The 24,755-nt window shown below is 38.6% G+C and overlaps 1 protein-coding gene and 1 long non-coding RNA gene across 3 annotated transcripts; both read right to left on the bottom strand.

Moving 5' to 3' along the window:
• Positions 1 to 965: 965 nt before the first annotated feature.
• LOC145555308 (C-type lectin domain family 10 member A-like) lies at positions 966 to 24,755 on the bottom strand. Of its 2 annotated transcripts, XM_081616947.1 has the most exons (7): positions 24,600 to 24,755; positions 19,565 to 19,617; positions 8,911 to 9,006; positions 3,845 to 3,970; positions 3,206 to 3,369; positions 2,982 to 3,097; positions 966 to 1,204 (listed from the first exon to the last, which is right to left on the bottom strand). In XM_081616947.1, the coding sequence occupies exons 2-7, from the start codon at positions 19,614 to 19,616 to the stop codon at positions 1,063 to 1,065; spliced, it is 696 nt and encodes a 231-aa protein (XP_081473073.1). In that variant the 5' UTR covers position 19,617; positions 24,600 to 24,755; the 3' UTR covers positions 966 to 1,062. The 2 variants fall into 2 exon arrangements, with proteins under 2 accessions (XP_081473073.1, XP_081473074.1); XM_081616948.1 differs by lacking the exon at positions 8,911 to 9,006.
• LOC145555311 (uncharacterized) lies at positions 15,265 to 16,331 on the bottom strand. Its single transcript, XR_014091440.1, has 2 exons — positions 15,481 to 16,331; positions 15,265 to 15,448 (listed from the first exon to the last, which is right to left on the bottom strand). It is a non-coding gene; the product is annotated as an uncharacterized LOC145555311 (long non-coding RNA).

The raw sequence follows: 24,755 nt of genomic DNA, 5'->3' as shown, positions 1-24,755 counted from the left end.
CTGACTGACTCATCTGTTAAGTGGTAAAAGGTCCAAGGGACAAGTTACATTTATGAATATGTTGGTCATTTTTTCCTTAATTCATTAAATGCTAGTGAAATGGAGGCAAACAGTAGTTTGTAGCTAATTATGCTAAATGGTTGGTAATCTCACATAGTCTACTCACCTCTCTTGGAGAAAAACTGGGTTATAAATTAACACTCTTGCCTTTTTCTCTCTCTCCCTCTATTTTGTTTTTGAAAACCTGATTTTATAACTTTTCTAAGCAGCGTAGTAACTGCCACAGTCGTTCGTGGAAGCTGTATTCAACTGCAGCTTCTACTGACTGCAGTAGAAGCTTCTACTGCAGCTCTAGGGGGCAACCGTCCCCTAAACTTGTTTTTTAAGAATAAATGCCTCAAAAGGGCTTAAAATGGCTTTTGGTGTCATGTCAGCCCATTTTCTTGTTGCAGACTTCTGAACCGGGCCGTAAGTTTATTTTTAGATAAGCCTATAATTTGAAAACTTGTTACACTCAGTGAACGTTTCACCAGAAAACAGAGGATTTACTTTGAGTTTGTTGATCGCAGCGCTGGAGCTGACGAGCCAGCCCTCTTCTCTCTGAAAGCCTCAGAGAGGTTTGAGGCTGCAGCTTTGTGCTCATTGGGTGTCCAGCCGTATTGTGGAAAATAATTAATTTCCAAACACTTTTTAAAAATGCATTTTTAAACAAGCACATGGTGTGAGAGCCACAAGATCTAACAGGTCAGATTAAAGCTCCAGGTCAGAGTACGCTCTGAGTTTGCTCTGTCAGGAAGTCCACACATGGGTTTTATACCAAAGATAAGGAACCCTGAACAATGGAGAGACAGTCTGGTTCCTGAGCAGCTGCAGAAAAACATCTAAACCTGGCAGTGCAAACCAGACATTCGGTGTCTAGTTTCATTAGGTTAATAAACACTTACAATGAAGAGACAACATGACCATCAGCTGAATAAAGTCATGATGAAATGCATAGTATATACACATTCATGACACAGTTGAACATTTCTGCATGAAACTTTAAAAGAACAGACAGTTTAATTAAATTTTGCGAGCGTCACGCTCACAAATAAATTTGTTCTGAAACCTATTGTGTTCTTTTGACCAGCAGTCGGTGGGATTTTGTTCTGAGTGCAGCAGTGCATACGATCCAACTTCAGAGTTCCACTTCTTCGCCCAGAACCTTTAAAACAGAAACCAGAACCACAGAACATAAAATAAGCCACATTGACAAGAAACTTATAACTATCAGCATCAAATGATAGTTATCACCATCAATCAATCAAAATCTTTTTGCACATTTAAGCAACAAGGCATTTCAAAGTACTTTACATTATAAAAAAACAAAAACACAATGTCATGCAACAGAATAAACAATCAAAACATTACATTAAGTCAAGTGCCATCGTTAAATTCTTAATCGATTATGTTTCAAAAGCAACTCTAAACAGCTGGGTTTTTAGTTTAGATTTAAGGGCACTCGGCGTTTCAGCAGTTTTGCAGTTTTCTGGAAGTTTGATTTGTGGAGCATAGAAGTTTAATCCTACTTCTCCAGTGATTTATAAACTAACATCAGTATTTTAAAGTTTATTCTCTGAGCTACAGGGAGCCAGTGGAAGAACTGTAGAACTGGTGTTATGTGCTCCATCTTCCTGGCTTTAGTCAGAACACCAGCAGCAGCGTTCTGGATCAGCTGCAGCTGGAGGATGGAGTTTTTTAGCTAGACCTGTAAAGACACTGTTGCAGTAATCAATGCGACTAAATATAAACGCCTGGATGAGTTTCTCTACATCTCACTGGAACATCAGTCTCATTAGACACTCAATGAATGAAGACTTAAAAAGAAGCCAGACTAGAAAATAAAGGAGTTGTAAGAATTTGCACAATTGGATTTTCAATGTTTCCACAAATGGATCTAAAGCTGTTCAACTTAAACAGAAAGTAATGTTTTAAGCAAAACTGAAAATGTCTTATATTTTTTTTAATAAACAAATTATCTTGAAAAAAGTTAAACACTTAAGTAGAACTAATCCATTCATCAATCTTCTGTACACATTTTTCCCTTGGTGGGGTCGGGATATAACTAATCTAACAAATATATTTTATCCAAATTCAACATGAAATCCTTCTTTCAATGATGCAGTATTAAAATTATTCCTCCCTCTGAACAGATTTCTTCAGATTTCTGCGTTAGTAAACCAGGTGTTTTGTCTTGATCTCCCCTGATGTAACAATGACGACCCTCACCCATCCTGTTTGAGGAAGAACACTTCAAATGCCCTGATTACTGACCTCAATGCTTCATTAGATGCTACAATAATGGCCTAGTCCAAGGATACGTCCAGAAGGTTCAGAGAAACCCATTACCATTAAGAGAAGCACAAAGATGGCAAATGACCTGAATGTTCATAGACGAATAAAACCCAACAATGAGAGCCATATTTTTAGAGTTTATATATATATATATTTTTTTGGTTTCATACCAAACAAAAAATCGACTGACTGCTAAAGACCAGCAGCAAGGATTGGTGGCATCAGCCACAGAGGTTTCAGGTCCCACAGTGAGGACAGACTGAGGACTGAAGGTCTCCATGCCTGAACTCAACCACCTGCAGCACCACTGACCCAAAGGCACAAGAAAACCCAGCTGCAGTTGCTCATAGCTATAATAGGAAGATAAAGAACGTTTTTGTTTTTCCACAACTGGAACTTCTTGAGCCTGATCAGACGTCTGAAGCTCGTGCTGAAAAGAGGAAGCCCAGTAAGCTTTGACATCATTGGACGTCCAAACAGAACAATGAACCCAATAATGTCTCACAGTCCACCAAGGTTTGGTTTTGGAAGAAGTCCTGGAAATCCTGGAGTCGTTGTCACTCAGTACATTTAACTTTTCTACAATCTTGACAAAATATATTTACATTCTTACCTAAATATGTATATTTTTAGATCATAGTTCTTACCCAAGAGTATCTGCACGTCCATCAAGCCAGGTCCAGGTGTTGTTAACTTTTTGTAATCCTATCCAGTATCCATGGGATCTTCCAAAGTAGAACTTGATGTTTCTGCTGACAAATTGCTTTGAACAAATTTTTTTAGATCGTCATACATCTTCTTACTTCAAGCTATCAATTTTCCAAAAACTTCCAGATTAGCTCTAGATTTCTAGCTTGGCGTTAGATTTTACCTGCTCCTCCAGATCATCAATTACAACCAAATCTGCTCGTTTGTCCTGACAGAACTTTCGACTTTGTTCCCAGGTCTTCCAAGGAGGTGGACTGTCGAAAAACAGGTAGCATTTTTGTCTGAAGATCATCCAGTTGTCTGCGCATGGCTTACATATTGGATCCTCTAGACAAAGGGAAAGATTAGAAAGAAGTGGAGCAAGAGAAAAATAACATCAAAAAGAACAAATAATAAATGTATCAAAGAAATCATGGTGTGTATATTTAATGTTTCACTCGTCAAAATTGATCAAAGATTTCAAAGGTAAAGTGCAGATAGATAATGGAGAGTGATTAAGATAAGCTACCATTTTAGTTAGAAGTGGCGTACCACAGGGCTCAGTGATCGGTTCTCTCAAAAACAACAGTATTTTCTGTAAAGTTCTGAAATCAAAGCTTTACTCTAAACTTGGTGCTAATTAATACATTTTTCTCCACCCCAGCCAAGGCCCTGGCTCACGTTGTCAGACATCAGCACTGTACCTGTGATAATAATGATTAGGTATGCTTTGAAAAGCTATTTGAAAATTATAACCATATTTTAAAAATAAATATAACACAAATAATCAAAAGGTTCAAAGGCAATGTAGAAATTGTAGCACTTTTGTCTTTCTCGTCTATCAGATACTTGATGTCTTCATTCAAAGTCATCCTTCTCTCCATCAGGTTCTGTGTTTCTGTTGCAAGGTGTTCGAGACGGTCCTCTTGCGTAGTCGTCTTTATACCCACTATAAAAACACAAATTAGTCAGAAAGTCAGTGAATCTATCTGTATCAGAGGAGTATTAACATTTTCAGTTTCTCTCTCAGATCTTTTCAGGATATCAGACAGTATTCTCAGTTTAGAACCAAAGAGCAGTAAACTGATCCAATATTTTGTTAACATTCTTATTTTTCGGGCTGCATGGCGGTAGAACTGTTGCCTTGCAGCAATAAGGTCCAGGGTTTGAATAACTAGAGTTCATATGCAGAGTTTGAATGTCCTCAGGATTTTATGCTAATTATACTATTTTATGCATGAGTGCAGTTTATGTTGGAAGTTTTGAAATAATTGTGCTGATTTTCCATCCATCCATCATGAACAAGACACAAAGATCCTTAAACTCCTCCACTTAGAGATTTAAAATCTTTCTCTTTCACATGTAAATTATTCACTTATGTAAAGTAGAACTGCAGCGCTTTGGTCTGAATTCCTTGCAGCTCCACAGACTCCATAGCGCATTTTAAAGCAACTTGTTTTAATGCTGTCTTTTTAAATGTGAAGCATTTCACGCCCCGTCCCCTCCAGGTCACATAGTGTTCTTCTCCACCTAATTAAGCCACTTCTGTAGTGTGATACTTTTATCTCCAAAGTTTATTAAAAATGTCAACAACTGAAGACTTTGCATGTTGGAGCCGCCAGAGTTTGACCCAGAACAGGAGAAGGAAGATGACAAACCTACAGAGCCATGCATTCAAATTAACGCATCACAATGGTGTCATTATTGTTTTTACACCTTTTCCATTCATACCAACTACCCAAGCTTCCATGGGACCTCAAGTGAAATTTGGCTTTGAGGCCCTCTATTTCTGCTCAAAATGTGGATTGCTGCGATCAACAGTCAGACTATTAGATCACCCACACCTGCTATAAACTCAATGCATCTCTGATACTGCTGTTTACATCCATCCATCTATTTTCTTGCACCCTTTTTCCCTCTGCTGTTTACATTACATCCTATATGCATGTATCATCTAGTTCAGTGGTCCCCAAACTATGGCCCGTCCATATTTGGTCCGGTCCCCTGAACAATACCAGAGAGCATTCAGATTTTTTTTCATATATCGTATTTTCCAGACTATAAGCTGCTACATTTTTCCTAAGCTTTGAACCATGTGGCTTATATGTGGATTTTTCTTCCACCACCAGGGGGCTCTTTAGCAGGAAATGAATTATTGGAAGTCAAAATTGGAAATAAAAGAAGAAAGCGCCCATTAAAACGGAATTAAGTTTTAATAGGGAATTAAAATTTGAGAATGTTGTTGATCAGTTAAATAGCATTGAGGGGAAAAAGAAGATTTTTTCGTTTTTTAAAAAAAATAATACTGGGATCATTATGAGAGTTTGAAGTATAGATATTAGGATCCAGTAGATGGCAGTAGTGCAACAATAATGGATGCAAGCTGCTGTTGAAATCTAAAGAAGAAGCAGCAGGAGAAGAAGAAGAAGAAGAAAGCGCCCATTTTCATTTAGCACATGCTAGTAGCAACACGGGCTGCACAGTGGCACAGTTGGTAGTTGGCTTATTATCCACCCACACGAGGAGAGCTGTGAAACTCCAACCAAATCTTAACACAACTGTTTCAGCTTTCATACTATTGACAGTCAACAGTTACGACCCTCTTTCCTCTACAAATGTGCTAACGGTTAACAGAGTAACAGTAGTTAGCATTTAGACTTGTGGGAGTTCATGTAGGGTTACCAACTGACCCGTATTAACCGTCACGTCCCGTATTTTAAACCAAAGTCCTCTGTACGGGACACGGCTGCACAGTGGCGCAGTTGGTAGAGCTGTTGCCTTGCAGCAAGAATGTTCTGGGTTTGATTCCCGGCCCTGGTCTTTCTGCATGGAGTTTGCATGTTCTCCCTGTGCATGCGTGGGTTTTCTCCGGGTACTCCGGTTTCCTTCCACAGTCCAGAAACATGACTGTCAGGTTAATTGGCCTCACCAAATTGCTCCTAGGTGTGAGTGTGTGCGTGCATGGTTGTGTGTCCTGTGTGTCTCTGTGTTGCCCTGCGACAGAATGGCGACCTGTCCAGGGTGACCCCGCCTCTCGCCCGGCACGCCAGCTGGAGATAGGCACCAGCAACCCTCCCGACCCCACTGAGGGGCAAGGGTGCAGGAAAATGGATGGATGGATAGTAGCAACACAAAGGATCAGCACTTTTACTGTTACAGTTACCGTTCGGAAACTACCGTAATCAGTTCAGTTAAATCTAATCTTGGCACCTTTTTCTTTTTCAACCATAATAAATGTGATATTCAATTGACCTGTTATGACTCAGATTTTGGGTGTCCGCCCCCTCTGCTGCTGCTGCATTGCTGTTGGAAACCTGCAGCGGCAGAGATATCCGAGGCTTATATGTGTATGTTTACTGGTTTAAAAAAACAAAAAACTTTGAGGTTGTGGCTTATCGTTTGGAAAATACGGACTATAATCCTTCCTGGATTTTTTCTGTGAAGAACCCAGAGAGGGTTATTTGATTGTGCTTTCTGGAAAACAATATATTTTTACATTTAGGCACTCCTGCAATCGTCACACCTTTTCTGCTACAAACAGACTCCGGCCCCCCACCAGAGAAGGAAAACGTTACGTGGCCCTCACAGGAAAAAGTTTGGGGACCCCTGATCTAGTTGATGTAAAAATAATATTTGTTTTACATGCTCAGCAGAAAACAACATATCAGCAACCAGTGGCGGAGCTAGACTTTTAAAGTTGGGGGGGCCAAGTGGGGGCCAGGACTACCTCTGGGGGGGGGCAACATTTTAAATGTGTGTGCACATATATATATATATTATATATATATATATATATATACTGACTGTAAGCAGTATATATATATATATATATATATATATATAATTTAAAAAAATAACCGAACTGAATATTTGGTTATTGTTTAAGCCCCTCTGTCATTTGACATGTTATAATTAACAGCTTTGACTGGTGCACATGGAGACATGATAGACTTTACGCAGAGTTCATCGCAGAGGAAACTAAAATCAATCAAATAAAAGATCCTTTCTGAATATCATCTCATGGACACTGAACTAAATGCGTCTTTCTGACTGGGAGCTGACAGCGTGTTGAAGAGTTATGGACACCTTGGTTAGGAAGCTCTGTTGTGACAGGTAATTTGACAGGTAAAAATATTTCGGGTCGGACCAGAATTATTTACCTGATGGTGGTTACGGGCTTCTAATGAGTTTACATTTAATGAGTTTGGAGCACACAGAGAAAACCTAAAGAGAATGTGATCTACTTATTGTAGTTTAAATAGAGGAATAACAGCTGAATGTTGAGAGAGGAAAGAAATTAAAGTGCAGATCCGTTAGGCAGAAACAAGCGCAGAGCGCTGGGCAATAAATGCTCCAATTAATCACACATGAGACGACAAACGCCAAATATACAATATATAGTTACACTGCTTATGTTAATGGTGTTTTAAAAACAAAACCAGTAAAAACTTAACCTAGTTAATATGTCAGATTCCCTCCTCACCCTCATCTTGATACTGAGAGCAGTTCGCTGGTTTCTGTCCAGACTGTGATCAGCTGACCACTTGGTGCGCAGACAGTTTCAACTTTACGCACAGAGAACATCGTGGAGTTCATTATTAATCAGACTAAGAAAAATATCTGTCAGAGAATCATCTCTGATCTGGACGCTTTAACGGACCAGAGGCTTTGGAGCGTCCAGCAGCTGATCCGCTTCTGCTGGTTTTTCTCCCGCTGAGGGAAGTGATGCGGGATCAGGAAACGATCAGTTCTGCCGTCTTCTAATCACGTCATTTCGTGAAATGTTACCTGATTTCAAAAACGTTCTAGCAGAGAAATACTAAATGTTTCGTTTGATGACTATAAATTGGAAATAAAATGATTTTTTTCTTTGACGGACAACGAAAGAACTCCAGCGCCACCTCTGCTCCAAACTACGAACATTGTCGGCCCCTCTTCGGTTTTTTCTCTTTTTTGCGGAGGATCAATAAATAACTTATTGGTGTTTTACCATCACCAGGTATGAAGTGCTTTAGCCTTTGAGTTGCACCACAGCAGCACAACTGAAACATCCAGGAGAAGAATTTCAGCTTGTTTTTATGAGTATAAAGGAGGCTGGTATCGCGCCTGATATAAATCTATTTATTTATGTTATCACATGGACTTATATAAAGTTTTATACATTTTCTTTTCATATATTTATTATTGTTTTTCTTCTTTAGATATTAGGTTGGCTTAGAATGATTCCAAATAATGTACAGGAATAACTTGGTGCTGTTACATGTCAATCATCTGGGGGGGGCAACTAGGGGGGCCAATCATATGACAAGGGGGGGGGGGGGTCAGTGGCCCCCCTGGCCCCCCCCTCTGGCTCCGCCACTGTCAGCAAGTACAGCTTAGAGTAGCTCATTGAAATGTTAATGCAATGCAGCCTGATGCAAAAACATCTTGCTATTCAATGTCAAACTTTGAGAAGTTTTAATTATTGTTAACAAACATTGTGAGGCCAAAATTAGGCTCACTGACTGTAAGCAGTAAGCTCCTCAATGCTGAGTGCTTCACACTTAGCATTGAACCACTCCAGTGCACAGTGGGAGCGATGGCCTGGAGAAACCAACAGAAACACACCATCTATGAAAAGCAAAGATGAGACACTGAGGCTCACAAGCCAGACATCATCCTCTGCATGGCTTTAGATCTTCCATATTAAACTTTAACACCTTAATATGTTTCAAGCTGGGCAGCATTAATTTGAATTTGAATTTGAATTGATTGTTGGTAACGCTTCATTGTCCGTAACTTTTTAATCAACTTTCAGACCTGAGACATTTGCATCCTAATGCTTTAAACCTCTAAAAACTTGTCATATAGGAAGATAATTAAAATATATTGTGGTAATGTGAAACTCACTGTAAATAGCTGTTCCAGTTACCAGGGCACAAAAACACCCCAAAACCACCAAATACAGACGAGTCCCAGTGAGAGCTGTTTCTTCCTCTTCTTCACCTGAAAGAAACAATGAACTTGATAAGCAGTTTCCCCCAGTGTATTATAAGCCAGGGGGCCGCCATGCTTTACTAGTCCCGCCGCCAGGCTAAGCATTGCTTGTTTACGTTTCTGGGAAAATAATAAGAATAATAAAAATAAAAAAATATATATATTTTTTTTAAAGCCGGGCTGCAAGCGTCTCTGTTGCTCTTAGCATTTCACTAGCGGAGCAGATTTATTCCTAAACAATAGGTTTATAATAGATAGGTTGATAGTTTATGCATTTAAAGCCGACAGCACGCGGACTAATCACACTGCCTCGCGCACTGCGCCCTTGAAACCCTTGGGGGCCTGATGGAGCCGCTGACTTAATTTGGATTAAACATAAGTGCAAATTTTTTGTTTTTAGACTAGTTGTGGATTTAAATAGCATTTCACTGGAGATAGTTTCCCGTAACATATAATTACATAGAAATACTTTTACATTTCCCGTCAACTTAACATCTTTTAATACAAAAACACGGTGGACTGCCTCGATGCCCCAACCACCGGGCTTAGCAAGATTTCTGGGGGAAACCCTGATAAGGTATAAGAGTTGTAATTCATCAGAGGGCCTGAAGGTCTCTGAGTTATTTTGGGTGTGAGTTATGAGTTATTTTCTTAATGCCGGTTTAACAGGACAGGAAAACATGGAAAATCAGCTGTGACTCAGTGGTTTAGGTAAACACAACCAGCTGAGTCAGACTGGACCAGACAGCCGATCTGCCTCTGAGCCGTACAACGGCAGAGAGAAGACGACTCCTTCTGGATTGTTCTGAACAGTGGCTGACCAGCGTTTCTCAACCTTTTTTGGCCCTGCGCCCCCCTAGCCTTAATCCAGGTCCCTCACCGCCCCCCACCAAAGAATTTGCAGGCTACTTTTCACTGACTATTTTATTATTAATATTACTATCACTATTGTAGATGATTTGATTTTTATGCTTGTTTCTGTATTTATCATCAAAAATAATTTCCCAGAGAACAAATAAGCCATGAGAATAGAAATTATTTTTACAGGTGTCTATGAAAAATTTAATGGACATTCAAGTTAACCCACACCATGAAATAACTGACAGAAAATTCCAATTCTTTGAAACTGGGGCCTTTATTGGTCCCTCTGAACAAACAAAAAAAATATTTTTCAAATATCATTTTCCATATATGAGTTTCATTTTGTATCATATTTGATACATCGGGTCACAATGCTTAAAGATTATTTTTTCTTGAACAAACAAAAACATAATAAAACACAAATAACTCAGATAAATTGTTAATTCCAAACATAAAATGTGCTACAACAATGCAGCAATAACAAATCCACCAATGGAACTGGCAGGGTGGCAGTCTCGAGAACATAACATTTCAGTTATTTTCTACACATATTGTGGCTCACAACCTTTTTATTTTGCATTATGATAGGCTTGGAAACAGTTTCGGTCCTTGTTCAGACAAAGACGCACTTTGCATTTCTCACAGGACACATGGGCAAAGTGGCCCACACAGTGCTTGCATCTCTGTCGGGTTTCCCATGTTGGGAAATGATTGAGGCCATCCTTTCTCACATCAGGGGGCAACTCAGTGGTTTTCCTCCTCTTAGGAGGAGTTGGTGTTACGGAGTGAAGCTTCTTCAAACAAAACGGAGGCTCGTATGTCTTTGACTGAACCTTTCTGTTCAGTTTTTTATTGAAGAGAGAAAACGGCGACAGCTGATAACGGCAACAGCTTTTCGTTACCAAGACAACCAAAATATCAACAAAGCAAGATAGTAACAAAACAGAACCAGATACTTAAGCATTCTTCAAAATAAAAGACTTCTTCTATTCAAATAAATCATGTCTTGCACTTAAATATATTTCACTTCATCCTTGTAATTATATACAATCATGTTCAATTCAATTAAAAATAATCATGTAATCTATGCTTAACATATAATTGTAAATCAGTCACTTATCATACTGAACAACATATAAGTGTAAAAAAGTCACAACAGTTGGCATTGCTTCCGGAGAGGACAAAGGTCTGCCACACTTTTTGACCTTTCGTGCACTTTCGTGAGGGCAGTGGCAACAGAGGCCTGAAACCTTCTCAGGGGCAGGTGTTTCTGCCTGGGATGCAGTTTCTCCAGGTCTCTTCTGTAGCGGATCCATGCATTGATTACTGCCACTGTGATGGTGTGCCACCAAATGTAGACGTACCTTCTTCGGGATCTGAAGCTGAACTTGTACAGTGCAGAAAGCATATCAAGAAGGTCAATGCCTCCCATGAAACTGTTGTAAGTGGCAACAATGGCCGGTCTGGGAACCATTATGTGGGTTTTGGCTTTTCGATCCCAACGCTTCACACTGCCCAGTGGTTCAACACCAACAAAAGAAGAGAGCAGGTTCACAGCTTTGTTGTCATACCATCTCACAATGATGCTGTTTTCCTGGTTTACTCTGAAATCCAGTGACCCTCTTCCCTTTTTCTTCAGTTCTTTCTCATCCATCAGATGGCAATTTTTCAACCTGTTCATTCAGACTGTGCCTATGTAGTAGATTCCTCTTTGTTTCAAGTGCTCTACTTTGGTGTTTTGTCCGTTGGGATTTCTGGTGCTTCATCATCATCATCCTTATCTGGGTTTTCCTCTTCTTCATCATTTCCGCTATCTGGGTGTTCCTCAATCCTTGCAGGAGTCCATTCCTCATCCTCCCTTAGCTGCTTGATATCACTTGAATTCCCATTCATAATCATATTCAGAATATCTTCAACAGTGTATGTCTTTGCCATCTAAAAAAACACACAGGCACAAAAAACAGAGTGTTTATTTTATCTTTGAATTGGTCAGTTTTCAATGAAAATAAACAAAAGGTGCAAGTTGCATATCTATTTTTAAGCTATAAATGTACCAAATTATGAACATGCAAACATGTCATTAGTTTCTATGAAAAAAGACTGTACATTGCTTGACGTAATGTAAAATACATGAAGTACAATAAAAAAGACAATTGACTGATTTTCCGAGTTAACTGACCCACTGTATCAAATTTCATACATCACTTTTCAACACGGTTTTACAAAGAAATGATGATAAAATACTTAGTAATTTTACATTGCATCAACTCAGTAAGTGTTCCTATTGATAGTTCACCCGAAAACAATTTTTTTTTCTTACCTTCTAAAATTGGCAAAGTTTTCCTGCTGAAACCGCATGTGTCCCAGTCCTTTGACATGGCAGTCTTGTAGTATCAGTGGAAAGGCCTCTGGTGAGAAAGTTACTACCCCCTGTTGGATTATCAGTGCACTACATGTGTCTAATTGTATACATTGGGTTTTTTAGGGAAAAAAATGTCACACTGCTCATTTGGAGGTCTCAAAAACTCATGTATCACATATGATACGTTTGGCGTTATAGGGTTAAAATTGGTAGGCCTAACAGCAGCCAGTCAGAGTGGAAAAAATATTCTTGTTCTTTTCCATTTTCTAGTTGTTAAATATTCCACAAAATGAGCAGATTAAAGATGTTCAACATGCCAGTTTAAACTTTGAACTATTTGCAAAACAACTGAGCTCTGCAACATTAAAACATGGATAGAACTGTAACTACATTAATCATAACTCTTCTTCTCTTCAGTGTTTCTGTCCGTTTCTGGTGGTGCAGCTCTGTGCTGCCTTCAGGAGAATGGGACATCAGAGTATCATCAATAAAACTTCATCCACATGGCAGAGCTAATACAGTCCCCTTATTAAGTATTGGTCTAAAGGTCTTGCCATACCAGCTTATTCCTATGTATTTACTTTAGTTTCTTAGTTTATTCTTGTATTTTGTTCTTCATTCAATTCCATTTAGTTTCCTTTGATTAGTATTATCCTCTCTTGGTTTATTGCTATGTCCACTTTAGTTTCTTTCCTGCTGCTAGATTTAATTTATTGTTTATTGACCATCAGTAATCTTCACTCAGTCTGCTGCGCCGCCTAAACCTCACTGTTCAGCGTCGGATCCTCTGTTTTTATGCCATAATTCACATCTAGTTCGTCGCTCCATTTTATGTCCCGCTTCTCCTGTTTTAGAAAAAACCGCAATGTGTGCGTCGTTTTTTTTAAACCCCCTAAGGCGCGCAGCGCTCGGGAAGCGTATCAATGGGGAAAAGGCAGACTGACATAAACTTTTTAAAACAACGGAAACAATTGCGGTATTTTGATTATTGAAATTTAAAAGTGCTGTGTTACCGTTGTTCTATCACCCCGTTTCATACCGGACCACTTGCAGCACCATGTTAACGCTATAAAATGAACGCTCTCTATTGTGGTATCACGCATGGAGGGATTTCTTTATTTAAATAGGTTCATTTTTCAGAGGGATACTAAGTGTACTGGGGTATCGTGATTTTAGTAATTACGTGTTTATAAGAGCGATTTTCTGTTGTCCTTCCATGGAAGCGGGCAGCATCCAGACGGACAATAAAACACTTTTCAATATAAGATGCTGCTTTGACATTATCACAGAACTGAGAAAACATATAAATACAAGACAAAGTGAATCACAGCAACGTCATCAGCCGGTGTAATGCCGGTGTAAGGGACAATGCGGTGAAGCTAGTTACAGCGGAGCTGCGCCATGAAGCTACAATCACTGAATAGAAGAAGAGCTGCCATCGATACAGTTGCAGCCAAGCATGATTTAATGTTACACAATACAGTTTTACCAAGTGTCTCAAAGACTAAACTGGTATTGTTGTGCATATAAGGTGTAAATTTTACCTTCGACCAAACGCCCCCCAAAGGTATCCCAGCGCCCCCCTTTTATAAAATGTCCGCCAGCGCCCCCTGCTGTCCTCTGAATGCCCCCTGGGGGGCGGTACCGCCCACGTTGAGAACCGCTAGTTTAGAGGGTAACAGGGGTCGCTGACGGAAATATTTACAAAAAGGGGAAGCTGTGTTTGGTAGAAGGTAAAGTTTATACCGAAGATGCAAAACAATAGCAGTTTAAAAGTTGAATCACTTGAGAAAAGCTGGTCCACAACATGCATGGCTGCAACTGTATCGATGTAACTCTTCTTCTCTTCAAGGTTTCTATTAGCTTCTTAGCGCTCCTGCTTGACTGCTACCAGTGTCAATGAAATTAAATGAAATTTGTATTTATTTCAAAACATGTACAATATCAGAGAAAAAAAAATAAAATCCCTATATGTACATATCATAACAATAATCAAACATAAAAAAACAAAATGTTCATATCCAGTTCAAAAAGCAGGATATTTCACATATATTTTACTGATCACAATTTCTACACTTTCTAAATTATATATATTCAATCAATCAATCAATCAATCAAATTTCATTTGTATAGCACATTTCAGCAGCAAGGCATTTCAAAGTGCTTTACATAATTAAAATAAAAACAGCATGCGACATTCAATAAACAGTGAGAAAGAGATTTTGAAAAAGAATAAAAAAGATAAAAACATTAAAACCCCTTTAGGACTTCAGTTAAACGTCATTTAACTGGGACTCTAACCCTCTGGGACTTTAGTCAAAAACACCGTTTGACAAGGACTCCAACCTCTAGGTTTTTAGTTGAAACGCCGTCAACTGGGACTCTAAACCCCATGGGACTTAAGTTAAACGTCCTTTAACTGGGACGTTTTCCGGGGGGCTTTAGATCATTAAAACGTAAACAGTGAGAAAGAGAAACAAAAAGAAATTAATAAATAGATAAAAACTAAAAATAAAAACATTAAAAACATCGAAGACATCAAAAACCCGCACTGTAATTCTTATTTAGCCATAAGCAACTCTAAACAGGTGGGTTTTAAGTTGAGATTTAAAGGCACTCAGTGTTTCAGCTGTTTTACAGTTTTCTGGAAGTTTGTTCCAAATTTGTGGTGCATAGAAGCTGGATTCTGCTTCTCCTCGTTTGGTTCTGGTTCTGGGGATGCAGAGCAGAACCAGAACCAGAAGATCTGAGGGGTCTAGACGGTTGGTACAGTAATAACAGATCTTTAAGGTATTGTGGTGCTAAACCGTTCAGTTATTTATAAACTAACATCAGTATTTTAAAGTCTATTCTCTGAGCTACAGGGAGGCAGTGTAGGGACTTTAAAACTGGTGTTATGTCTCTATCTTCCTGGTTTTACTCAGAACCCAAGCAACAGCATCTGGATCAGCTGCAGCTGTTTGATTGATTTATTAGTCAGACCTGTGAAGACGCTGATAGGTATTTTCCTAGAACCTACATAAAAGAACCACAGACAACGTATATGAATTTATGACTAAACTTCTGCAAGCAAAAGGAGAAGACTCTGTCAACTGCTTCTCAGAGCTGTTCACAGAGCGTTCTGCCAATCTTTGGATACAGCTTGTCTTTTATTATCAAACTTCAAAGAGGGAGGATAGGCAAGATAGACAGCAGAGAAAAAACAGCAAAGGTCGTAAAACATTTTACCTAAACAAAGCAAAGGTCGTAAAACAATTTACCTAAACAACTAGCAACCCAGTTCCAGATGCGATATCTGATTTACGGCCTGAGCCCGGTTCAAATCTTGGTCAAACTGTTTCACCTGAAGATAACAGGCAGCTGTGACTTCTAGGTCGGTTCACACATACAGTTTAAAGAGGAGAACACTTTAAACTGAAAGTAACAACAAAATGATAATACCAAAAATCCCTATCATTCCCCCCTGTTTATCATTTTACCATGTGTACAAACCGTAGTCAAAAGCCAAGCATAGAAAAGAAAAGAAATAAAATAGAACCAAGAAATGCAAAATATATACATTTTTTGTCCTAGTCTAAACATAAAAATTACACAATGAACATAATGAATAAATGAAATAAACAAAAACAAAAGAAAGAAACAGCAAAAAATCAAATGCAGTTTTCACATCCCTAACACCACTTGTTTTCACATTTTTTGGTGTAGGAATCATTCAGCAAATGAATTAATCCGTTCAGTGATTACAGAACATCATCATTGTTCAGAAAATCGTCAGAATCTCAAAACAAGTCATCTTCATTCGTCTCATAGGATGCCTTTGCTAGCTGATAACTGACAACAGTTGTGTTACTTGTCTTAAACATCATACTTCGTAGGTATGGAATAATGCAACCCTTAAAAGGACAGAACAGAACCGAAACAATCAGAATAGGTGTCACGAGCTTCAACAGTAAAGTCCACCATGGACCAGACATGAACCATGAAAACAAATCAAAAAAGAAAAATGTGATCCTTGCGTAGCACCGTCTACACAATGTTTAAGTTCCTCCAGGCCATGTAGAGCATCAGAAATAGTTCCACCAGTTCCTGTTTCGTCAGGAACACGCTGGGCCAATGAGAGGGAGGATAGGCAAGATAGACAGCAGAGAAAAAACAGCAAAGGTCGTAAAACATTTTACCTAAACAAAGCAAAGGTCGTAAAACAATTTACCTAAACAACTAGCAACCCAGTTCCAGATGCGATATCTGATTTACGGCCTGAGCCCGGTTCAAATCTTGGTCAAACTGTTTCACCTGAAGATAACAGGCAGCTGTGACTTCTAGGTCGGTTCACACATACAGTTTAAAGAGGAGAACACTTTAAACTGAAAGTAACAACAAAATGATAATACCAAAAATCCCTATCAGACGCTGCTGCAGTAATCAATGCGGCTAAAGATAAACGCATTGATGAGTTTCTCTAGATCGCGCTGAGACATCAGTCCTCTAATCCTAGAGATGTTCTTCAGGTGATAGAAGGCCGACTTTGTGACTGTCTTAATGTGGCTCTGAAGGTTCAGGTCAGAGGTCATCACTACTCCCAGGTTTCAGGCCTGATCGCTGGTTTTCAGTTGTAATAACTGAAGCAGTGCGTTGATTCGGGTTCGCTCCTCTTTAGGTCCAAAGATAATAACTTCAGTTTTGTTTCTGTTCAGCTGGAGAAAGTTTTGGCACATCCACACATTGATCTGTTCTAAGCATCTATTCAGTGATTGGATGGGGTCAAAGGTCACCTGGTGACATCGTGATGTAGAGCTGTGTATCATCCGCATAATTATGATAGTTAATCCTATTTCCTGTTATAACCTGAGCCAGTGGGAGCATATAAATATTGAAAAGAAGGGGTCCCAGGATTGAACCTTGGGGTACCCCACGTGACCTTTGACCTCTCTGATGAGAAGTTTCCGATTGAAACAAAGAAATCCTTGTTCTTTATGTAAGATTCAAACCAGTTGAGCACTGGACCAGAGAGTCCGACCCAACTCTCCAGTCGATTCAGTAAAATGTGGTCAACAGTGTCAAAAGCTGCACTGAGGTCCAACAGAACCAGCACTGTGGTTCTCCCACAGTCTGTATTTATATGGATGTCATTGAACACTTTTACAAGGGCCGTCTCCGTGCTGTGGTGAGCACGAAAACCAGACTGGAAGGAGTCAAAGCAGTTTGTTATTGTTAGGAAGTTATTTAATTGTTTAAAAACAGCTTTTTCAATAATTTTGCTGATGAATTCTGCAGTAGTGATTTGTCCAGATTGTTCTTTTTTATCAGTGGTTTGATAACTGCTGTTTTCAAAGCCTGGGGGAAAACACCTGATGAGAGCGATGAGTTACTATTTGGATCAGATCAGTAGCAACGACAGGCAGGACTTTCTTAAAGAAATGTGTGGCCAGGACATCCAGACAGCAGGAGCTTAAAAGACTTATAATTTCTTCTAGGGTTTTATAATTTAGTAACCAAACCAAACCAAACCAACTTTATTTATAAAGCACTTTAAAACAACCACAGCTCATACAAAGTGCTGTACATTAAAACACAACATAATAAAAAAATTTAAAAAATGTAAAACTTACAGTTTAAAAACAAAAACATACAATTTAAAACTAGATCCCGCTGGTGTTGAAAGCCAAGTAAAATAGATGGGTTTTAAGACGAGCTTTAAAAGTAGTAGTAGTTGAAATTGGGTCATTTTTCCTGCATTTGTTTTGTTTGGGCACAGCATTGGTACTGTCTTTGGAGTGGATGTGCAGATTAATCCTCTGATCTTTTGAATTTTCTCTGAAAAGAAACTGGAAAACTTGTTGCAGGCGGCATTAGATTGGAGTTCAGGTGGCAACGTCATTGGAGGATTTGTGAGCCTGTCAACAGTAGCAAATAAAGCTCGAGCGTTGTTAGTGTTTCTGTTTATGACATCTGCAAAGAAAGCCTCTCTTGCATGTTTTAGTGTTGTGTGATAGTTACGTAGTCTTTCCTTGTAGATGTCATAATAAACATGCAGTTGAGTTTTACGCCATTTCCGTTCGGCCCTACGGCAGAGATGTCTTGCAGATTGAACTGTTTGTGCATTTCTCCATGGAGATTTCTTCCTACCAGTCACAACCTTCACTTTAGTGGGGGCAATGTAATCAATGATATCTGAAAGTTTGCACTGAAAATCATCCACCAACTTATCTACGTCACTAAGGACGAGGAAGAAAAGTAGATTTGATTAAATGTTTCTGCTGTGTTTTCTGTGAAAGTACGTTTTGTGATAGTTGCTTTTTGTCCAAGTGGGTTAACGGATAAAGAACTGTCAAAGAAAACAGCAAAGTGGTCCGACAGGGAGACATCAGTTAAAGAAACATTGGAAATATTCACACCCTTACTGATAACCAGGTCCAGTGTGTGTCCCTGAGTGTGTGTTGCTTGTTTGACATGTTGTGTTAAACCAAAACTCTCTAATATATTACAGAGCTTTATAGCCCCTCGGTCTTGGGGGTTGTCAACATGAATGTTGAAATCACCAACAATTATTAAACAATCATAATCAATGCACATGAGAGATAGAACCTCATTCAAGTCCGCAAAGAAATTTTCCACATATGTTGGGGTATTGTATAGAGTTAGTGTCAAAGTTTGTTTCTCGCCTTTTACCTCGATTCCAAGATACTCAAAAGACATAAAATTACCCAAAGAGATTTTACTACAGTTCATGGTATTCTTAAATACTGAAGCCACGACTCCTCCTTTTTTGTGTTTTCTATTCTCACTTAAAGAACAAAACAAAACCCAGATGACACCCAAGAGTTTTTTTTTCTCTTATTCAAGTCCGTTCTTTTGTATGCAGGATGATTAATCCTCCATCAGTCAATAATCCAAATGTTTTTAGTCCATGATCCAAGGGCAATAGGTCCAGAAAAGAAAAGTAGTTTGGTTCAATAAAATGTGGTGATCCAGTAGCTCGCCATCCTGGTTTGAATTAGGGGGTGGAAAAAACCCTGACCTAAACAAGGTCATAAATAAAAACTAAAATTAGCATTCACATTTAAATAGGGTTAAACTGGAGACTTCCGGTTATGGCGTCTCAGTGAAAGGTGAATGTGCATATGGCTCGCTGCTAGATCCTCTAAATTAATCCGTAAGTCAGACCAATATTGGCAATTTCAGAACCACACATGTAGAGGCAGCATTGAGTTTTTATACTTCACTAATCTGAAAAAACACAAGAGCTTCTTACAGAGAAAATGAAAATGTATTAAGTGCATTTGGATAGTATTGTTACTTTTCAGTCCTAATAAAAACATATAATATATATATGGAGTCACTTACTGTGATGATTGGTGAAAGCGACTGTAGTATCGACGTCACCGGTTTCCTCCATCCTTTACAGAGAAAATAATAAAGATTAGAAAATGTCCCAACATCTCCTTGAATGACCTCACAGGAAAGCAGGCAGGTTCCTCTTCCACTTTTTAAAAGATAGCTTCAGGGTTTGATGCAGCATCAGAACATAAAGACAGTTACAAAGTCGACCTTCTGTCACCAGAAGCATAATTCCAGGATTAAAGGACTAAAACCAGGAAGACAGCGCACATCACCCCAGTTCTAAAGTGTTGATACAAAAGGTAAAATAAAACAATATTCAAGCAGACAACTGGAAGAACCACATGGCAACATTTATTTTTCATCAGAAGGCATCTCCTTCTCTGAACAGGAACAACTCACATCTCTTGTGCACTACAAGAGCGCCCACCAATGGCTTGTTGCTGAAATGTGCTCATAAAAGAATAAACTTTATTCAGTTGTTTGTTTAACCAGAAGTGCATTTCCATGACTTACTAGCAGTATTACTGTGTCTGGTGAATGAGGTTATGCATTAAATGCAGTTGGAAAGCTGCAAGTTTATGTAGCATGTAATTATTTTTGCAGTGAATCGAGTTCATCATAAGATTGCAGAGAACAATTGTAGTGTTTTACGCAGGTTTGTCCGCCTGAAATGGTGTTTTAATTCGGGCCGAATATTACTGGATCAGAGTGGATAAAGTTAAAAATAAATACTCTTAATCAACTTTGTTCTCTGTTGCTGATTATTACCTTTCGACTCAGCGAAGCCATAATGTTAAAAGTCCGTCCGTTCAGCACTACATTACCCATGATGCATCTGTTCATTTTGTAGTTCCAATTTCATGTAGCTGAGCAAGTTGTTTTCTGTGCTTCTCTGAGGCTCGGTGGCATAAAAATAGCATCCACCATCAATCCTTCCTTAATCCCGTGTATATGAGACCTGTGTGCGCTTTTATTATGCAAGTATACATTTTTCCGCCCGATATTTGGGTTTATGTCACGACATTAGTCGACATATGTCACGACATTAGTCGTGACATAAAGTTACACAGTTAAAAATTAACAGTAATATTTTGGTTTATTTAGCCTGTCACAGAGGAAATAAATGCAGGAATTCACTTTTCAAAGTCATAATTTCACCATGTTTTTCAAAATGCCGCTAGTCTAAATAAATACTCCTAAATATAGGAGTTCCAAACTAAATATTTAATTCACAAGCTAAATATTAAGCTTCCAAACGACATATTTAGTTTTCAATTTAAATATTTAGTTTGGAACTCTAACCTTTATGAATATATTAGACCACATCTATCAAACAGAAGGCCTAAGGGCCAAATCTGGCCCGCCATAGCTTTTTATGTGGCCCTCACTCCTGAGGTATTGCATAATATAAATTAAGATAACAGTTGTGAGCTGAAATATTGTTATATTAACCAAATCAAAGCATTTTTTGTCTGCTTACTGCCAAATTACATTAGTCAATAATTCCAGTTTGATTGTGATCACAGAAATTGACACAAAATCAACAAATCGCATAATTTTTTTTTGTGATTGTGCACAATGGAGTTTCTTAAAAATATTCCAGAAAAATTGTCAAATCATTGGTTTTAAGTTATGCCAATTCCCACCTGATATTGTTTAAATACAAGGGTTTCTTTCATGATTTATTTGGGGCGGGATTCTAGACTCTTCCAAGATTGGGGGAGTCTGGACCCCCGACAGTTACGCTTAGAGCATCAATAAAAACCAGGGGTCCCCAAACTTTTTCCTGTGAGGGCCACATAACTTTTCCCTTCTCTGGTGGGGGGCCAGAGTCAGTTTGTAACAGAAAAAGTGTGACGATTGCAGGAGTGCCTAAATGTAAAAATTTATTGTTTTCCAGAAAGCACAATCAAATAACATTCTCTGGGTTCTTCACAGAAAAATTCCAGGAAATAACACTTTTTATGAAATAAATACCGTATTTTCCGGACTATAAGTCGCAGATGTCTCTGCCGCTCCAGGTTTTCCACAACGATGCAGCAGCAGTAAAGGGGGATGGACACCCAAAATCTGAGTCATAACAGGTCAATTGAATATCACATTTATTATGGTTGAAAAAGAAAAAGTTGCCAAGTTTAGATTTAACTCAACTGATTACCGTAGTTTCCGAACGGGAACTGTAACAGTAAAAGTGCTGATCCTTCGTGTTGCTACTAGCATGTGCTAAATGAAAATGGGCGCTTTCTTGTTTAGATTTCAACGGCAGCTTGCATCCATTATTGTTGCACTACTGCCATCTACTGGATCCTAATATCTATACCTCAAATTCTCATAATGATCCCAGTATTACTTAAAATACGAAAAATCTTCTTTTTCCCCATAATGCTATTTAACTGATCAACAACATTCTCAAATTTCAATTTCCTATGAAAACCTAATTCCGTTTTAATGGGCAATTTCTTCTTTTATTTCCAATTTTGACTTCCACTTCCTGCTAAAGAGCCCCCTGGTGGTTGAAGAAAAATCCACATATAAGCCGCAAGGTACAAAGCTTAGGAAAAAAGTAGCGGCTTATAATCCGGAAAATACAGTATATGAAAAGAAATCTAAATGCTCTCTGGTGTTATTCAGGGGGCCGGACCAAATGTGGAGGCGGGCCTGATCCAGCCCGCGGGCCGTAGTTTGGGGACCACTGATAAAAACGCTAAAATAAAATTAGCATCAGGAAAGAAACTAAAGAGAACACAACAATAAACCAAGAGATAATACTAATCAAAGAAAACCGAATGAAAATGCATGAAGAACAAAATTCAAGAATAAACCATCTCAATTAAATACAGAGGAATAAACTGGTATGGCAAGACCTTTTGTGCAATAATTAATACAGAGGACTGTATGGCAAGAATAAACAGACACTGTTTTCAGATAAAAGGTAACATTTTATAAAGATATATATTATATTGGAATATTTTTTCCACTCTGATTGGCTGCTGTTAGGCCTACCGATTTTAAGTTGAATGTCCATTACATTTTTTTGTAGACGCCTGTAAAAATAATTTCTATCCACATGGCTTTTTTGTTCTTTGGGAAATTATTTTTCATGATAAATACAGAAACAACCATAAAAATCAAAACATCAACAGTAGTGAAAGTAATATTAACAATAAAATAATATTCAGTGCAAAGTACAATTCAATTTCTTAAATGGGGGGCGGTAAGGGAGCAGGATAATGGATAGGGGGGGACGCTGGCCCAAAAAAGGTTGAGAAACAGTGACTTAGACAAAATAAAGCAATGTAGCTGTGCCTCATCTGCAAAGACATTTCCAGTCTGAAATCGCGGCTAATTCGAAAATTTTATTTTAATGAGATGCAGGGCTTAAAGGAAAAAAAAAATCCTGACCCTGAAACTTATAGTTAAGATAGAAATTTACTATAGCGTTGCTATTGCCACAGTTTAATAAAAGATATCTTTGAATAGTGCAAACAATTGCTTCTAACAATAATATTGACAAGCTAAGCACTCAAACTTAAATAAGACTTCAGTACATTTCAACTCAAAACAAAATGTAAAATGTCTTTGCCTTGCAGGCAACAATCCCTCAACATTAAATAAGAGCCTTTCAGTCAATGTTTCTGCAAGTAATTTAGAACATGCAACATTACCAACTAGATCAGTGTTTCTCAACCTTTTATGGGACAGCTCCCCCCTAGCTTTTATCCAGGTCCCTCACTACCCCCCACCAAAGACTGTGTAGGCTACTTTGCAGTGACTATTATTTTATCATTAATATTACCATCACTATTGCAGATGTTTTGATTGTTATGCTTGTTTCTGTATTTATCATCAAGATAATTTCCCAGAGAACAAAAAAGCAATGTGAATAGAAATTATTTTCACAAGTGTCTATGAAAAATTTTATGAACATTCAACTTAAAATTTGTAGGCCTAACAGCAGCCAGTCAGAGTGGAAAAAATATTCTTGTTCTTTGCCATTTTCTAGTTGTTAAATATTCAACAAAATGACCAGATAAAAGATGTAAAACATGCCAGTTTAATCTTTGATATATTTGCAAAACGATGAGGTTGGGGACCACTGGTTTAGAGGGCTACTTTTGAAATGACTGATTTCTGTTGTTTCCAAATGTTTCAGTGTGCCTAGGCCTGATACTCCGTACTCGGTGCTAGCGTGGCTGACACAATTACAGTTTAGTAAAAAGCCTTTTCAAGTGAAATACAAATCTTTAATGTATGTCTGATACGGTACACATTGCATATTGATCTGTTCAGCTAACGTAAAGCTGTATAAGACAGGCTTCAGGATGTAGAAGTTGTATCGGTACTGCCATTATGCTGTACTTGGCTAAAAGGTTTTCATAATGGATGTGTTTATAATTGACTTTATTTTTTTCATTCACTAAATACAAAGAAAGCAAAGCAATAATACTTACAGCAGCAGACGCTTTGTTCTTATTGATCCTACTACGGTTGAGCTGCAAATGCGGTCGTGCACAAGCTTTAATCCAAGCAAGGCTTTCAGGTTCAGATTTTGGAAATCTGTGAATTTTAGTTCCACAAACACGATCAGGATACCTGACATCGCCTGTACAGATACCCCCACTGATGGAGAACCATTCTTTTTCGAGTCCTGACGCAAAAACTTTCTGTCGGTCTGGTAGTCCACAATGTACATTAGCATGAGTTTGTGAGCCGGTAACCCACGTGATAGCTGCGCAGTGACGTCAAATGGGCATTAGCTAATGAAACGCAGACCCTGTGGTAAGGTCAATCAGCTTACTGGCAGATATTCCACATTCAATATGGCGGACGCTGTTACATATCGCAGCAACGGGCCGGCCCGCTCCATGAGGCGTCTACGTATTAATGTCTATGAGCAAGCCTACACTAACGGTAGTTGGCAGTTAGGCAAACATTTACTTCTAATACACAGAAATATCTCAAAATACAATCGACGTCAGTAAAAATTGTTAGTGAACTTAACAATGGTGCCTATTTATTATTGGTGAACTTCACCCACCTTTGAAAACAGAAATCAGTTTCTTCTCGGATCCCTCATAGCCGAGGATTCCGGGACGGATTCGCCGTTAGGACCGCTGTACTGACCAGCAGATCACTCCGCCTCCAGACAGCATTCCATCAAACAGCGAACCGCTGTACTGACCAGCGGATCACT

This window comes from Poecilia reticulata, chromosome 16, assembly GCF_904066995.2.
Source record: "Poecilia reticulata chromosome 16, P_reticulata-male-v2, whole genome shotgun sequence".
Taxonomy (NCBI): Eukaryota; Metazoa; Chordata; class Actinopteri; order Cyprinodontiformes; family Poeciliidae; genus Poecilia; species Poecilia reticulata.
The sequence above is the reverse complement of the archived record's forward strand: the minus strand, read 5'-3'. Positions and strand labels throughout refer to the sequence as shown.

Excerpts from the sequence above, each read along its gene's own strand:
- LOC145555308 (XM_081616947.1), bottom strand. The coding sequence starts at position 19,616 with ATGGAGGAAACCGGTGACGTCGATACTACAGTCGCTTTCACCAATCAT. Across the intron at positions 9,007-19,564 it reads CGCTTTCACCAATCATCACA|GTGAAGAAGAGGAAGAAACA; the intron begins GTAAGTGACTCC and ends TGTTTCTTTCAG. Across the intron at positions 1,205-2,981 it reads GGACGTGCAGATACTCTTGG|GTTCTGGGCGAAGAAGTGGA; the intron begins GTAAGAACTATG and ends TCTGTTTTAAAG.